At 51.5% G+C, this 15,910-nt stretch overlaps 5 protein-coding genes across 5 annotated transcripts; 2 read left to right on the forward strand and 3 right to left on the reverse strand.

Annotated features, from left to right (window-relative positions):
- Window positions 1-1,589: 1,589 nt before the first annotated feature.
- On the forward strand, window positions 1,590-3,701 carry N7539_004563 (GMC family oxidoreductase; the record flags this gene model as incomplete). The annotated part of the gene is made up of 4 exons (XM_056934165.1): window positions 1,590-1,859; window positions 1,942-2,121; window positions 2,187-3,192; window positions 3,277-3,701. 4 exons carry the CDS (start codon window positions 1,590-1,592, stop codon window positions 3,699-3,701), a joined length of 1,881 nt encoding a protein of 626 aa, XP_056791706.1.
- A 2,631-nt stretch (window positions 3,702-6,332) lies between these two features.
- Window positions 6,333-6,901, forward strand: N7539_004564 (putative vacuolar transporter chaperon Vtc1; the record flags this gene model as incomplete). The annotated part of the gene is made up of 2 exons (XM_056934166.1): window positions 6,333-6,366; window positions 6,555-6,901. 2 exons carry the CDS (start codon window positions 6,333-6,335, stop codon window positions 6,899-6,901), a joined length of 381 nt encoding a protein of 126 aa, XP_056791707.1.
- Window positions 6,902-7,860: 959 nt separating this feature from the next.
- N7539_004565 (uncharacterized protein) lies at window positions 7,861-9,096 on the reverse strand (the record flags this gene model as incomplete). The annotated part of the gene is made up of 1 exon (XM_056934167.1): window positions 7,861-9,096. One exon carries the CDS (start codon window positions 9,094-9,096, stop codon window positions 7,861-7,863), a length of 1,236 nt encoding a protein of 411 aa, XP_056791708.1.
- A 2,662-nt stretch (window positions 9,097-11,758) lies between these two features.
- Window positions 11,759-13,392, reverse strand: N7539_004566 (uncharacterized protein; the record flags this gene model as incomplete). The annotated part of the gene is made up of 4 exons (XM_056934168.1): window positions 11,759-11,923; window positions 12,027-12,465; window positions 12,544-12,788; window positions 12,901-13,392. The coding sequence occupies 4 exons, from the start codon at window positions 13,390-13,392 to the stop codon at window positions 11,759-11,761; spliced, it is 1,341 nt and encodes a 446-aa protein (XP_056791709.1).
- A 508-nt stretch (window positions 13,393-13,900) lies between these two features.
- N7539_004567 (MBL fold metallo-hydrolase) lies at window positions 13,901-15,126 on the reverse strand (the record flags this gene model as incomplete). Its single annotated transcript, XM_056934169.1, has 3 exons — window positions 13,901-14,459; window positions 14,543-14,683; window positions 14,774-15,126. The coding sequence occupies 3 exons, from the start codon at window positions 15,124-15,126 to the stop codon at window positions 13,901-13,903; spliced, it is 1,053 nt and encodes a 350-aa protein (XP_056791710.1).
- Window positions 15,127-15,910: the final 784 nt, after the last annotated feature.

Here is a 15,910-nt window from a genome sequence, read left to right on the forward strand (position 1 = left end):
GCCTTCACCACTATTGGTAGGGATTCCTGAGCCAAGGGCTTATTGCAGTAGTGTCACATCTTCCAGCACCAAAATATGATTCAACAAAAGTTCATCCTGTGTGCTTGTTGGAACAGAGGAGGAAATGATGAACGAGTCATTCCAAATCATGTGAGCTTCTAACTGCGTAAGGTCATAGACGAGTTCACCTGGACAAGGCTGTTGTCTTGAATTGAAACTCGGAACAGACGCATAGTTGCTACAACTGTATTCGAATTATTGAACATTGTTCAAATCTCGCAACTCATCCCTGAATTTGATTACTTTCAATGGAGAGGTGGCTTCCGTTACGGTTGAAGTTCGGGATAAAGCCCGCCGGACCCAAATAACCGTCCAGATTCCAGACTCCAGGCGAGCAGTCTGTCCACAACTAATAAGTAAGTCAGATCCATTGTACTGCGTCTGGGGATATGACGAGGCGGTCAGGACTGGAGGGACAGGCATCCGGCCTCGTCGACCCAGACTGCGCTTCTGCTTTGACAGCGCATCAAGAGCGTAGAGGAACAAGGTCCCTTCCTATTTTGATCAATTCATCATATCCTTGACGTGTTCCCATCTTCAAATCAAAGCACAGAAAATAGATTTCTCGACCTTGTTAGGTTTCCATGATTCCATTGTTCTACTTCTGCTAACGAGGCTCGGCGCATCACCGGCAAGTTGACATATGCCGTCAGTCCTTCGGGATGCATCAGGGGCCCACGGAAAGTATGCGCGATGGTGGAGCTCAAATGCAGGCCACGAAGCTAACAGGACGCCTGACTGACAGTTCTGGCGCAAATAGCGTCTGCCACGCGAGACAGAGGTATGCAGCCGACGGTCTACCAAGTACCAACAACGCCCAGCTGAAAACATCTTTAGCGATGAAGTGTCCGCGGAAGCATTTTCCGCGCTGATTCCGTCCTGCTGACTACTATAAGGTTTCTCTAGCTTGCTCTTGCTGAGGGTATGCTCGCTCTGAATGGTGGAGCACCTTGCGCTGATCACTCAGGCCTCGAAAGACCAGTGGCTCAGCTGAAAATTAGACTAGGGGCCTCCCCTCGTCTAATCTGAATATAGTATTGTTATTGTATATACTTTCGGTCTAGTAAAAGTGGTCTCAGTCCGTAGTCGTCTGGACTGAACGTGCCAATTACCGGCCGCGCATGCGGGGGAGGCGATCAACGAGTCGACCACATTTTTCGGACTTCCCCGCAGATTCAACCGTTGGAACATAATGAATTCACCAATCCTCAGGACTCGTATGAGCGGAATCGCGAGCTATCAAAGTATGTTCAAGCCAAGCACTGCCCCCGCAGCACTTTCTGATAGGATGCGTGATTTTGACTTTTTTCTATGCATCATGAAGAGGGGGTTTGGGAAATTGCCCTCGACAACGTTGGTGCTGTGGCGGGCCAAGATGGGCGGACTTCTGTTGCACAATCGTGCCTGCCTTGCCGAGGGGAAGGGCAATACAAAAGGTCATGGTCGGCTGTGAAGTTATCGCTGTTTTTCTTTTCCGACAGTTGCTTTACCTGTTCTGTCATACTTGACTTTCATCACTCCTCTGCAATATGGGATCACACGGGTCTGAAACCGGCGCCGGGTCGCCTACCTGCTCTCTGGAAGAGTTCAGGAACACCTCCTTTGACTATATCATCTGTGGGGGTGGTACGGCTGGCTGCACCATCGCCGCTCGACTGAGTGAGAACCCAAATGTGACTGTGGGCGTGGTGGAGGCTGGAAAGTATCGCATCGGAGATCCCTTGGTGGACACACCGGCTGCGTTCTTCCAAATGTTTGAAGATCCAGAGTATGACTGGTGTTTGTATAGTGCGCCACAGGTAAGACTTGGTGATGACCTTGATGTGCAGGAGATCCGAGGGGCAAATGTGTCAGACAGCACTGAACAACCTGCTATGTTAGGAGCACAATCGAGGACGGATTCATCACATTCCTCGGGGTAAGATGGTTGGCGGCTCCAGTGGCATCAACTATATGATGTACGTTCGAGGGTCGACGCAAGACTACGATGACTGGGCGGAGTTGGCAGATGACGATGGCTGGCGTGCCGAAGTCATGCAGGGATACATGCGCAAGCATCAGGTGAGACTCCTTCGAGTCGGATATTCGATTGCATCGCTAAGCTGGTGCTCAACTATCTCACTCAGACCCTTGAGCCCTACGACGAAGCAATCACCGACCGGTCCACGATGCCACTCGTTGGAGAATTCCACGGCACAACTGGACCAGTCCGAACGAGCTTCAACGACACGGTCCTTCCCATTGAGAACGAGATCATCAAAGCATGTGACGAGTCAGTCGGCATCACCAAGAAGCCCACTGATCCCTGGAGTGGGGATCACATTGGATTCTACCACACACTCGGCTCGATCGTCCGCACGGGTCCCAACAAGGGAAAGCGAAGCTATGCAGGTCGTGGATACTACGAGGCTAACAAAGAAAGGCCCAATCTCAAGGTGCTCTGTTCGACCTTGGTCAACAAGATTCTTCTCACCGGCAATAAGGCTACCGGCGTGAGCATCTCCCACCAAGGACAAGACTATGAGGTCGGCGTGAAGCGCGAGGTGATCGTCTGCGGCGGTGCTCTCAAATCCCCCCAGATCCTCGAACTTTCTGGCATCGGTGATCCTGAAGTCCTGGCAAAAGCAGGTGTCGAATGCAAAGTTGCAAACCCAGCCGTTGGTGCCAATCTCCAGGATCATTCCATGACTTTCACTGTCTTTACCACACACGCTGGCACGATCACACTCGACACACTTCACCAGGTCCCAGACGCCATGCAGCACGCGCTGAAGCAGTACGCCGAAACTTCTGGCGGGCCACTCAGCTGCACGTCAACCATGCAGGGCTTTTTCCCGGCAAAGTCGGTCATGTCCGAGGCTGAGCTTGAGGCGGCGATTCAAAGTATCCGCGATGTCAAGCCTACGAGTGATTTTCACAAGCGACAGCTCAAGCAAATCATCTCTCATCTTCAGAGTGACACGTCTGCCAATATTCAGATGGTCCTGGTGCCAGCAACTGCCAATCCCAAGGGAATCGAGCACCAGAAGATCATCTTTCCTCCTGCCTCGCCTGAAAACCCTGCCGGCGTGACCTTTGCAATTTGTTTGCAGTATCCTGTAGCTCGGGGCTATGTCCACATCAACAGTCCAGGTAGGTCCCAAAATTGGGCGGATGCATATCCTTCTTCAGCCCCAATCCTCCCCGGGTTCCTGAGCTAATAAATCCTTCTTGTAGACCCCATCAAGCCCCCTATTATTCAGCCCAACTATGGCGGTCACGACGCAGACATCACCGTCCTGGGAGCCGGTCTCCGCTGGGCCGATAAAGTGCGACAGTCGTCATACCTCAAGTCCTCCATTGCAGGTCGCTCAATCCCAGCCCCAAACGTTGACCTCACTGACCTGTCCGCGGCAAAAGAGGCCGTGCATGATAATGTATTGAGCGAGTACCACGTCTGTGGTTCTGTGGCACTGGGCGACGCCCTAGATTCTCATCTTCGTGTCAAAGGCGTCGAGGGACTTCGGGTTGCCGACGCCTCGGTCTTCCCGAACAATGTGAGCGGGAACATTGTGAGTAGCGTGTACGCGGTTGCAGAGAAAGCGGCGGACTTGATCAAAGCAGATTGGGATCGGGTGGCTGCCAAGCAGACGGTCGTGTAATTGGATGGTTTGGATCGTCAACTCTGTGGCTTGCTACTTTTATACCGGAGTTAATATTGCGAGGAGTCGATATGTGGTACACTGATTCGTGTCATCGTATATTACAAGATGTCAAGTCAAACCTGCTCTAGTATCGTTTCATACTTGTCGACACTCGACAGATTGTGGTTGAGTCATGAGTCTGTATATCTTCCCTGTAGTGTGTACTGTGTAGTTTGTACTGTGTTGACAAGTGACAGCAAGTCCAGCTCACCGGTGTAGCGTCGCACAGTGAACGCGCAAACGTGACTCTCTTGAATTCTGAGCACAAGTTAAACCCACCAAAGCAGCATCAACTTGAAGTGTTGTCGGATGAACGAGTAAGCGATCAACATACACCGAAGATAAATTGTTCTACCGCTGCAGTGGTGTCGGGTACTAATCGAGGTTCAGTCGTAACTTGTAAGACTCAGGTGCCTTCCCAAGGCAGTGGACGACTGGGTCTTGTGGACCCACTAAGCTAAGCCCACATCGAGGGAATAATTTGAGCGAGTCATGTTGTGATTGGCATGCAGCCGCAGTTGAGAACCGATCTGCTGGGAAGCGACATCTCAAACAATAGCATTCATGTTATGTGCCGAATGGTCGTGAACCTTCACTTGTAGGCATGGTGGCGATATTTGCACATATATAGTATCTCGTTTGTGTAGTTTTGGAGAGAGTACTGAGTAAGAATTATGAAGACTTTACGCGACGACTCGGTGGTCTGCAGTCTGCACTCTGCACCATGTACCTACTAACCTAGTACCTTACTACCTACACTCTGTACCTGCACTGCATAGTGAAGATTCACACAATCTCGACCTGTCGGTGACTGCCTAGCCGGACTCTTGTCTTTATCTTCCGGTTCGACATCAGAGAGGAGAAGAGAAAAGAGAGAGATGAAATTTTTACTATACGTTGTTACTCAACCGGCAGCAGTTCACTAAGCACCGGTGCCCGCTTCGGTACCTCCACTTTGAGATACTCCACGACTCTGTAGTCTCCGCAGGTGGGGGCGGCAGACGGCGGCTGGATGAGGACGGAGAGTCGACACTGACAGATTGCCGAGGATGAGTACAGTCGACGACAGTGTGGAAGTTTGAATGTAAGTATGGCCATGGCTGTCAGGCTGTCAGGCTGTCAGGCTGTCAGGCTGTCAGGGTGAATAGTGGAAAGTGTCCGATAGGATGTTGTTCAGCCCTATGAAGGGGTCCATGCATGGTCAGTCCACAAGGATGGGCTTGGGCTTGGGCTTACGAGGAACAGATGGCATGCAGTGGGGAGATAAGGTTTGGGATGAGGATATTGTTGGATTGAGCGTGGGCTGCATGGGTTGATTAGTACTATCGAGGGGCGACTGATGAGGCCTACTTAGTACATACATACCTACACACGTAGTACGAATGAACTACAGTAGTACAGTAGTAGTGACTTAGTAGTGTCACCTTCTCCTGTTAGTCTGCCACCAGTCATCTACCGGACAAATCCCGGTGGCGCGGCTGTGCCAACTTGATGCGGCATTAACCGCTAATCGGAGTCTCATGAGTGGATAGAGAGCAAGCTAGTTTCGACTTGTTTACCTCCTAAAGCTCGACACGGTGGGTCGTCCGTCGATTTTTCTGTAAAAGTCCCATCTTCGTAGTGACATGATTGTGCCACGACCGTGAGTGTTGATCGTGGATTTATGTAACCGAGAGGAAGGAAGGAGAACAAATAAAAAGGATGAATAGAGTAGTGGGTGACGGGCGACAACCTTCGCTTGGACAATCGTCGATCCCTAGCTAGTAGCTAGTAGTACTAGGTACTAGGTAGAGGGGGGGGTTCAATAACCGATATCACTATACAACCTGAGTACCGGCCATCGAGATCATTCTGATATCCAATATCCTTAGTATCAAACTCAATTTGTGAGAGTCACATCCCGCCTTGTTCATGTACGCTTGACTCTGCAACGGTTAACGTTCAGTCATAGTCCACTCGCAACTCGACCGAGTCCAGAGTGTCCTGGCAGGTCAGGTGACTTCGAGCGCCTCGTAGCAAACGGACTGAGCACGTGCAGGCGGCGATGCATGTGAACGGCGGTCCTGTACGGCTCTAGTCCGGATGCGGACTAGTTTGGCCTGGGAGCTCCGCCGAGTCGACCCTTTCGCGCCAAACGTGCAGATTGAGGGAGCTTGTCGAGTCTCGACTGGCGTCCAAACCCGAAAAACCAAAAAAAAAAAAACCCCCTCCCAAAACCAAACCCAGCCCTTCGTCATTTGGAGAGCTACGGACTCCGCTTCAGACGCCAAACGGGAATCATTCACCTCTTCGCTTCCACCCTCGGTTCTGGCCTCAACTCTGCAATTCTCTTCGTCTGTGGCTGCGAACAATTTGCTGACGCGCTAATCTGATCACGCTCTCTTTTGTCTTCTGTCTTTCCTCCCGCCGAATCTCATCCTTTGCACTTGCTTCTGCTCCTCTTCTCAAAACCTTCAATCCGTTGGCCAGAAAGTACCGCCATCTTCGCATCTTCCATCCGCGCGGTTGAAATCCTACTGTGTACTCCAATATCTTCGTGGCAGCGATTGACATTCCGATTGAAAACCTCTCCCATCCTTTATCTTCACCATGTCAAGCCAACCTTTGCTCCAGACCGCTCCAGGTATGCAACTCCTCCTGCTTCAAGCCAACCTGAACCTGGCAACCTGGTCCTCCATGCCGAGTCGTCAAAAGTTCCTGCATGGCGATGGTCAATTGCCTCGACCATCGCAGCAATCTCCTGCGGACTGCGGAAAGAAGTCCCGTCTCAATTGACAAACATCTCTAACACCTCTCTCTCTCTCTACACAGGCAAGCGCATTGCTCTCCCCACCCGCGTCGAGCCTAAGGTCTTCTTCGCCAACGAGCGTACCTTTCTCTCATGGCTGAACTTCACCGTCATTCTCGGCGGTCTCGCCGTCGGTCTGCTCAACTTTGGTGACCGCATCGGTCGCATCTCGGCCGGTCTCTTCACCATCATCGCCATGGCCGCGATGATCTACGCCGTCGTCACATTCCACTGGCGTGCACGAAGTATTCGTCGTCGTGGGCAGAGCGGCTTCGACGATCGCTTCGGTCCCACTGTCCTGGCCATTGCGCTGCTGGCTGCTGTCGTCGTCAACTTTATTCTGCGTATGCGCGATGGTGAGCTCAACTAGAGTTATTGCCATATAATTATATGACTCTGTTGTATCTTGTGGAATTGACCTTCTCTCTCTCTCTCTCTCTCTCCCTCGCACACACACCCTCTCGTGTCTCTCTCTCTCGCACACATACTCTCTCGTCTCTCTGGTCGTCGGGTTCTCATCCGATAATACGTCTCTCTGATGTGCTGTGATGGCACACCAATTTGAGTCCTGTCTTTCTTCTCTACCGTCCATGTCAGATGTCTACGATTCGCATTTTGTTCTGTTTTTTTTTTATCGAGCGTTGTATTTTTGGCCAACTCGACTATGGCATACTTGTACTTGAGTCAACGTTTGCAATGTTTGTTCGCATATGTGTTTCCTGCGACTGGTGCGATTGCCCTGACCTCCCATTATTCATGAGATGTGGTTCGTCCTTACCTTGTTACGTTACCATGTGACTCGTTTTATCCAAAATATGATACCTTTCTCCTTCAGCCCTGGTGTATCCAAAACTCGCACACTCGCATATGTTTTCTCTGTGCCAAAGTGAAGACCGTTCCGACCAGTCGCTCATCTGGACGAGAGGACGCATCGATTGTCCTGACAATTGATCTCATCTGTCTGCTTAAGACTTCAACGCGTCTCTTTGCAAAACGCAAGAACACTCTGCAAAAGTCTTTTGGGGATACCTTCAACAAGATTGGGTATGGTTATCTACAGAAGGCCGTCTCTTCCTCGTCCGACGTATTCCTCTCGGTGCTGATGATTGCCGGGTCTGCTCGACGGGCCGGGGTCCCAGAGAACTTTTGCCGCCTTCGATGCGAGCCTTGATCTTTTGATATATGTGGGCTTCCAGACAAGAAGAGAGAAACACGAGAGAAACACGAGACGGCAGGAGGACACTCTCAGCCTTCTTTCAGACACTGAGATTTGTCTCTCCAATTGAAAAGTTGTATGTACAGACATTTATCACAGGTTGAACGCTTCCTCTAACTACAGAAATCCTTGATCAGGGACTTTCCCTTGAACGTGCCCTCCGCGATCATCTCCTCATAATTCCAATAATCCTGCTTGATCCCCTCACCTACCACGGTCGCATTGTTCCAGAACTTGGCCGTCCAATAAGTACTACCACGAGTGAATTGCGACCACGCCGACAGACCCGCCTGCAAATTCTGTCCACGCAATGCCAGTTCATTCCGACCTCCAGTCTCAATCGCCCATTCGCCCACGAAAGTAGGAAACTTGCCATCACCCGCCGAAGCTCTGGCATCCCTGCAAATATACGTCGACACGTTTGCGCTTGTCGCCTGCGGGAATTGGAAATAGTAATGATGCAAGTCGAAGACAATGTTCTCCGAGGCTTCAAAATGCGGCGACCAGAACTCCTCCGTCTGGAAACTTCCCTGCAACATCACGGGAATCCGCGGATTCACTTTCTTCACCCGCGCAATCACCTCGCGGAAGTACAGGAGCAGCCATTGCGCGCCGAGATCCGACAAAGCAGCAGGCGTGCCGAAAGTCGCAAAATCCCGATTATCAACCGGCTCATTTATCGGTTCAATGGTGTAGCTCTGCGGTCTCGTCGACGACTGTACAAAGGCGACGACCGCGTCCACGGCGCGAAGTGACCATTCCAGCGCGGTCTCATTATGCCACCAGCCCCAATTGCCCACCTTTTCACCAATATCCAAACCGTTCGTCCCGCCAGGAAGTGAATGAAGGTCCAATATGATATGCATCCCATGCTTCTTGATCGCATGGTCCGCGACTTTTCGCAGATACTCCTGCTGATGACCCGAGTACAATTGTGACCCCGGAACTCGCACCCAGGCGGCGTAGGTCGTGGGGATGCGAAGAATCGAGACCCCCGCGCCAGCGAGCCGATCGATATCGGACGTTGTGATGAAAGTTCTGTATCGAGCTTCAAAGACCCGCGAACATTCCTCGGGTCCTAGATTTGCACAAATGGTCCATTCGTCGGCGGCGTTGGCTCCATAGGTGGACCACCATGTGGTGTCGATGGTGGACTCTTGCTCGAGCCAGCCGCCTAGATTGACGCCGTGGCCAGAAAACGTGCGCCAGTTGATGTAGTCATCTGTTGACCCGGGCTTGTGCTTCTCGCTTGGTGGGTCGCAGGATGATCCAGAGGAGGTATTGATCGGTGAGGCGAGGGCTAGGTGGAAAAACGCCAGCAGGGCAAGAGAAGGTGAGAGAGGACGCATGTTGCGATAGGGAAAGGTGGAGAGAAAAGCAGGCTGTTTTTTTTTTTCCTTTCTAGATCAAAGTATCACCAACCATTATATACCTGCCAAGATACCGGTTCGCTCTCTCCTTTTCCGAGGTTCATGGCAGTCTTTTGACGTACCCCGGACTATTTTAACCCGTACCCGGGCCTTTGTTTTTCTCGCTTTGATGTCCCCACGCACGCGGTCACTAGATTTGACCTTAATTTTCAGGATTGAGCCACCTGACAGGTTTCTGCTGTGACCAGGCCCATTTACTCATTTCTAACGGTGAATTCCCCGTCCTATCGCGCAGAATACCACGGACCCAACTAGGTAGCTCCTTCCGCTCATCAACGCTTGGCTGAACAGTCATGTCATTCCCCACATTGGCGAAGGTGAAGCTTGAGCAGACCACGAGACATGGAAATCTGCCCATTACCTAGTACCTAGTACCTAATACACGGTATCTACCATCTCACCTACCGCATAGTGCGCAGTGCGCAGTGCAAAGCTAAGGTACCTTACTATTTAGTGACTTCCAAGCCGAAGAAGTCCACCCTCATACTGTAGCAACCTCCTACCAAGATGGACATAGCCAGCCTTGGGACCTACTACCTCCAGCTACATCCTCGATTGTGGATTCCGAGTTCCGAGATAAAGGAGGTATATTTCCCCATATTCCCCGCATTCTACACCGATTTCCGGACCCAGAGCGGGAAACACATGGCCTTTTCCATAAATGGATGAAGTACGCATCAAAGCACAAGTATTGGGATATCCGCTTATAAACAAAGGGAACATGATATCTCTCGGCTCTTCCGGTCTCCCGCGGACGTTCTTCGGATGGGATGGGGATGGGGATGGAGACTCGGATGTCCCACGACCTTCCAGAGTTTACTTAGATACAGTGAAAAACTTTAGAGGCTCGGGGAGTCGGGGACGGCCCCCACCTGCACGGGATAAAGTCGGATGAAGCTTTCGGACGGGTTTCGCTGCTTTGGGGATATCGAGGGGTGGGAGGGGGTTTGATTTCCATTGATTTGTATGTATTTCTTACGGAGAACCTTACGCCTTGGACCTGTCGGGGGCCCGTCCTCGGTAATGTAGGTTCATTGGAAGGTACTTAGGTAGCACAGAGTGGTAGAAAGACGGTCGAAGACATTGCTCTTAGGACTGTACATACCTGCTACCTAGCTAGGTAGATTGTGTTTTATGTCGTGGAGTGATTCACAGTATCTGCTGGTCCCGTGAGTAGCGAAAATGAGATATCATCCATATACTAGCTGTCCTAGGATCAAAGTGGTCTTAGGACTGAAAATGTGCCTCGTCAGAGGCCACGACAACATTCTAAATCCTATACGCCGAGCTCGCATCGTAGCCAGCATCGTAGCCAGATCCGCACCAGCATCGCAGCCAGCATCGCAGCCAGGAACGCAGCTAGGAACGCAGCCAGTATCGCAGCCAGATCCGCAGCCAGATCCGTAGCCAGTAACGCAGCTAGGAACGCAGCTAGTAACGCAGCCAGGAACATAGCCAGTAACGCAGCTAGGAACGCAGCTAGGAACGCAGCCAGGAACGCAGCCAGGAACGCAGCCAGGAACGCAGCCAGCATCGTAGGCTGTAGCTAGTAGTATCGTCGCTAGTTGTATCAACTGGCAGCTAGATCCGTCGATTCTAGCCAATTATGGGCTAGCGTTGCGGCCGTAAAAGCCAGGTTGATAGATCGTAAGTCACATGATTTGTACTTCGCAGACCGCTATGGCAGAACGCCTCTCCCCCTAGGGAAAAAAAGAATACTATTATATGGGCCCCCCCCCCCCCCCCTAAGCGTATATCCCAAAGAAGTTAGCCTAAACTACTGTTGTAGTGTCTCTGACGAGACACAATAATTGGCAGTCAAGTCAACATTCGAATGTGGGAGAGTTTACAGAAGAATGCTACCGTACACACACATGGTCTCGAGCTAGTGCCATACATATACTACATGGACATGTACATAACGCGAAAGCCGTCAAGTTGCCGATTCGGAATTTCCGAGAACCCAACCATTGCAACTACCGGGTCCGAGCAAGGTCCATTTCCACCGAACATGCACCTCGGAGATTCGAACGTCCGGGCCAATATGCAGAGAATGAGATTTCTCTCCCGAGGATAATGTGCACAGTGCGCACTGCCCAGTATCCTTTTTGAAAAGACGCCAGGGCGTAGTTTAACCATTCGGCGAGTGCAGAGGGTTCGCAGCGCATTTCTTCCATTCCTCATTTGGAAGCTCGGGCTGTGGAGTTCGATGGTTACGGGGCTGGACTAGCATCGAATCGACCAGGTTCGGGAGTTTCTGGATGGTTTGGGGAACGGGTTCATTTCTTTTGACGGGTAGGTACTAAGTAGGTAGAGTTTGGACCCGGGCAGCTAAGGGAAGGCCTTCAAGGAGGAGAGATAGACGGAATGGGAGTGATATTCACCTTGACGCAGACATTTTGGTACAGTGAAATCTACAAGTTCAAATGAGCGAAGAAATCGCCTTGAAATTTTGAGAGTCAAGGTCCGTCATGCAAGTCTAGATTTCTAAAATCCCTCTAATGCTTGGATCTCTAGTATGTACAGTACCATGTGAAAAGCACCCTCCCCCTGTATAGTCATGGTCGTGTTCATGACTGTCTCACACACGCGCCAGGATCTTGCAGGAATATAGACACCGAATAACCACGATAAATGCTAGACCGACGAGAGACATACCTCCTGCATAATATGCCGCTGGTCTGTATGCAGCGGTGTCGGCCTCCTTGTCAGAGAGGGAATAGATTCCAGCGGCGATAGGTGAGCCCTGGACGCTTGATTAGCCCGGCTTTTTTGGGGGGGCTTGAAATGGCACTCGCCCATATCGTCAAAGACGGAAGTTACTGGCGCAAAGAAAAGGCGACACTCACAAAGAAATAGCCAAAGAACCATCCAGCCCACAACACCGGCAAAACACCCATCGTATTCTTCGCACCAAACATCGATCCAACAGTAGCAGGGATAAGACTGAAAAAGGCCCCGCATCCGAGGCCATTCAGCACGACAAAGACGGAGAGAACCGCCACGGAGCTGGCAAATGGCCAAATGGCAAGGGCGCTGATGCCGGCCAGTAAGAGAGACAAAATGAGACTGTTCAATGGGCCGAGCATGGCGTCGGCGAGGAAGCCGGCGAGGACTCGTCCGATCGTGGATGCAATGTTCCACATTGCGAGGATGATGACGGCCACGCGTTGGGTGGACACGGTGCGGGCGTAGATTGGAATGAAGTATGAGGGGATGAAGAGCGGGAAACAGCCAAGGGCACTGCCGATAAAGAGGAGGATGAATTGACGTTCTCTGAATCGGTACCTAGAGGGCGATGAAAGGTAATTGACGGTTATTAGTCGGAGAGTTCAAGTCCTAAAACTGACAGGTCCAAGAACTTACCATTGGAGCTGAGGTACAGCTGCTGCGGCACTTTCTGGTTGTCGAATCAGACATGCTGCAGGAACGCAAACTGCCCAGGCAAGAAGACCAAAGATTCGCAGAGTCCATGCAACACCAACAGAGGTGACAAGCAAATTTGCGGCCACGCTCATGGTTGCAGCTCCAAGACTACCTCCCCCAAATACAATGCCGGTCGCAAGACCACGGTGCTTTCGAAACCACCTGAGAGGTGCGGTCGAACAGGGCTAGGACGAGTCAGCAAATGGTTCGGTTCGTGTACTCCGGCCTCGATGCGTCCCTGCCACTGTTCACGGACGGGAACCCCTTCTCAAATGAAGACCTTGATGTACTACATACCATGATGGTCAACCCTCCTCCCACTCCAAACAATACACTATGACAAATGAACAAGCCAGCCAGATTGTCCGTAACCCAACTGGCCAGAAATTCACCCAGGCCCATGAGAACCGCACCCGCAAATGCCGTTTTTTGATATCCGAATCGGCGGATAGTCATGCCCACCAATATGCTCAAAGACACCATGAACGAAGTAGCCAGCGAACCGACAAAAGTCAACGTCGTCATTGAAAATGTCGTAGTCTTGACAAGCTCAGACTGCAAAACACCCCATGAATAGATCTCGCCGAGATAGATAAAAAGCGAACACGCAGCCGCGGTGACTACTAGCCATCCTCGCCAGCCATCTAGGTCTTGATCTTCTTTTTCACATATTGATGGTTGCTTGCTCAGGCCGGTATGTTGTTGGTCTCGTTCCGAGTCTGAGTCAAGTACCTGCTGGTTTGTTTCCGTTGTCATTGTTGGTTCGTGCGTCTGTTTTTCGTGATCCATCTTGCAGGCTTCCACCGGTGTGTTGAGAAAGAGAATCTGCATCAAGGAATTGAAAATCTGCTTCTTGCTGTTCTGCTTTCTTTCTCGGGGTAACTCATGCACCTTTCAATGATCTCGAGTGTCACTCTATGGCCGTGTTGAGCCGGCCTCGGATTTCGGGTTTGAAGGCTCTGATGCCCCGGGTATTCAAAGCCGAGGGGTGTCAAGCGATGGAGGTACTCCACCACATGACAGATTTTGAATCTATGACAGCACAGTTCCGGCTAGGCCAGGTGTTTGAGTAATAAGGCGGGAGCTTTGACATTTTTCCTCCAGGTGTCAAGTCAATGATACTCAAGCTGATGGTCGCTGTACTCTATACTCCGAGGCGGGTATAGTTGGAGAAGGGAATCGTGCCAAGACGAGTCTAACCCGAGCCGCTCCGTACAAAGTGCAAAACCACCCCATGCGATCGGTAACCGTCCACTCCCAACAGGGGACAGGGCAGGGGCAGACAATGGTCGATTATTTACAGATTTTCCATGGGTTCAAAATCCTGAAGGAAACGCCATCGACCGCTGTCTCCCCAGCCCTTTGCACGCCAATCGTTCAGCGTCGCTGGGAACTCGTCGATGATTGTCTTCAAAGTGAGATCGTGGGCGAAAATGATCAAGACACTATCCAGGGCGTCAAAGCGCTGCAACTGAAAGATGGTCCGCTGTGCTTCGTCACTGTCATTGCAGTACGCAGCGTACTGTGGATCCCGCTGGATCTGGAAGAAAGGTTGCGTTCCGTCCATGTCGTGAGTTTCGAGGAAGCTGGCAACACACGATGATCGAGAAGAAGGCAGGGGCCGTCTCGTCGACGGACGAAGCTCGCCGCAATGATGGCAGGCATCGCCGCCCAACAGTACAAAGGATGACTCGGTGCCGTCGGCGGTGGTGCGGACTAATGCAGCCATGTGGCCCACTGCGTGGCCGGGAGTACTCAACAGATACAGCGAGCCATCGCCAAAGTAGTCCAAAGCGGGTAGACCTAAGAGGGAGAGATCACTCTGGGTGAAGTCAATCTCGCGGACTGGGCGATTTCTGCATAGAAGAGATCCCATCCTGGATTAGATGGACGTCCGATAATACATCTTGAGGTGAGAGAGAGTGTGCGGCAAACATACAAGTAGTCCGAGGTGAGAATTTCCGCGTTTTCTTGGTCTGGATAACCCGGCATCAAAGCGTCGCAGACTCCAGGTCCCACAACCAAAGCTGTGGATGATGGAAAGCGAGAGGGGTCGCCGATGTGATCAAAATGGTGATGACTGTTGGATCAATGCCTTAGTATATGTGGATACGATCTGAGACTTGGAGATGATCTCGCTTTTATCTGGAGCAGATAAAAAGTGCATTACCTCAAGATGATTGCTTCCACCCCCTCTGCCCTCACGTCGTGCGCTTCGAGAATGTCCCGGACATCCTGCTCGCATCTGATCCCCAGCTCATCATGATAGACCTCGGCGACCGCGGTCGGCGACAGCTTGGTCCAGTCCTTACGCAGCCCCAGATCAAACAAGACCCGGCGGCCTCGGGCATTGGTGATGATGAAAGAAAAGGCGGGAATGGTCACCCGCTGCAATCGGGGGAGATCGCAGTGGAAATATGGCTCCAGAGGTAGATTGCTGAGGCTGGCCGAGTCAATGGCGGAGACCTGAGCACATGCGCCTGCTGCTGGCAGAGTCTCTTGGGGTGAGGCAGATGGGGCCATGGTGGTGCGGGTGTCATACAAGGACGATGGAGATTGGAGAGATGGCGGCAAACGAAATGACAGCCGAGGAAGCTCAAGAGCTGGGGAAATGTCAGAGCTCAGACAAGGAGAGGGGGGGCTTAAAACTGCGCGACGCTGAAGAAAGGAAGGTCTCCCTGCCCTTGGCCCCTTCTGCGCCATCGTTCCCACGGTGCGTATGGTTCATGCATCCCTCGGTGATCCAGACCCGAGATCGGCGCTAATGATTCCAGAAGCTCAATCTGAGGGCACTGGGCACTGGGTAGTTGTACAATCAAGCTCACGCTCAGCTGATTCAACATTCCAGTCTTGACACACGCTAGCAACGGTCTTGATCCAGTTGTATAAACGCGACATGTGAATGGGTAACTGATACTATTGATTGACGACCTCCACTACGATGACACCAGAGGCTCCTCGCTTTCCTTTAATCAATTGCTCCCGTCGAAGTCGAGATGATGGAGCTGTTCCATCTGCTCGCCCTGAACGCTCAAAGCCGATCGCTAGAGTTTACCCCAAACCTTATCCTGAATAGCGCCTTTGAAGGTATCATCCGTCGAATTCCCGATCAATCGTTAGCAGGCCAAACCCGAGCCGTTTCCGAACTTGGTCTGTAACCGCTCCGTTGAGATCGGCTCGGCATTGCTGTGTCAGAGCGTGGTGAGGAAGTGAAGTCCAGAATGGAAGGAGAGTCCGGATCAAAACGCAGAAGCATAGATTCGCGGCTAAGATTTGAAGATCAAACGCAAAACAAAACAACCCTCCA

This window comes from Penicillium diatomitis (assembly GCF_028827545.1).
Source record: "Penicillium diatomitis strain IBT 30728 chromosome Unknown utg000004l_segment0_segment0, whole genome shotgun sequence".
Taxonomy (NCBI): Eukaryota; Fungi; Ascomycota; class Eurotiomycetes; order Eurotiales; family Aspergillaceae; genus Penicillium; species Penicillium diatomitis.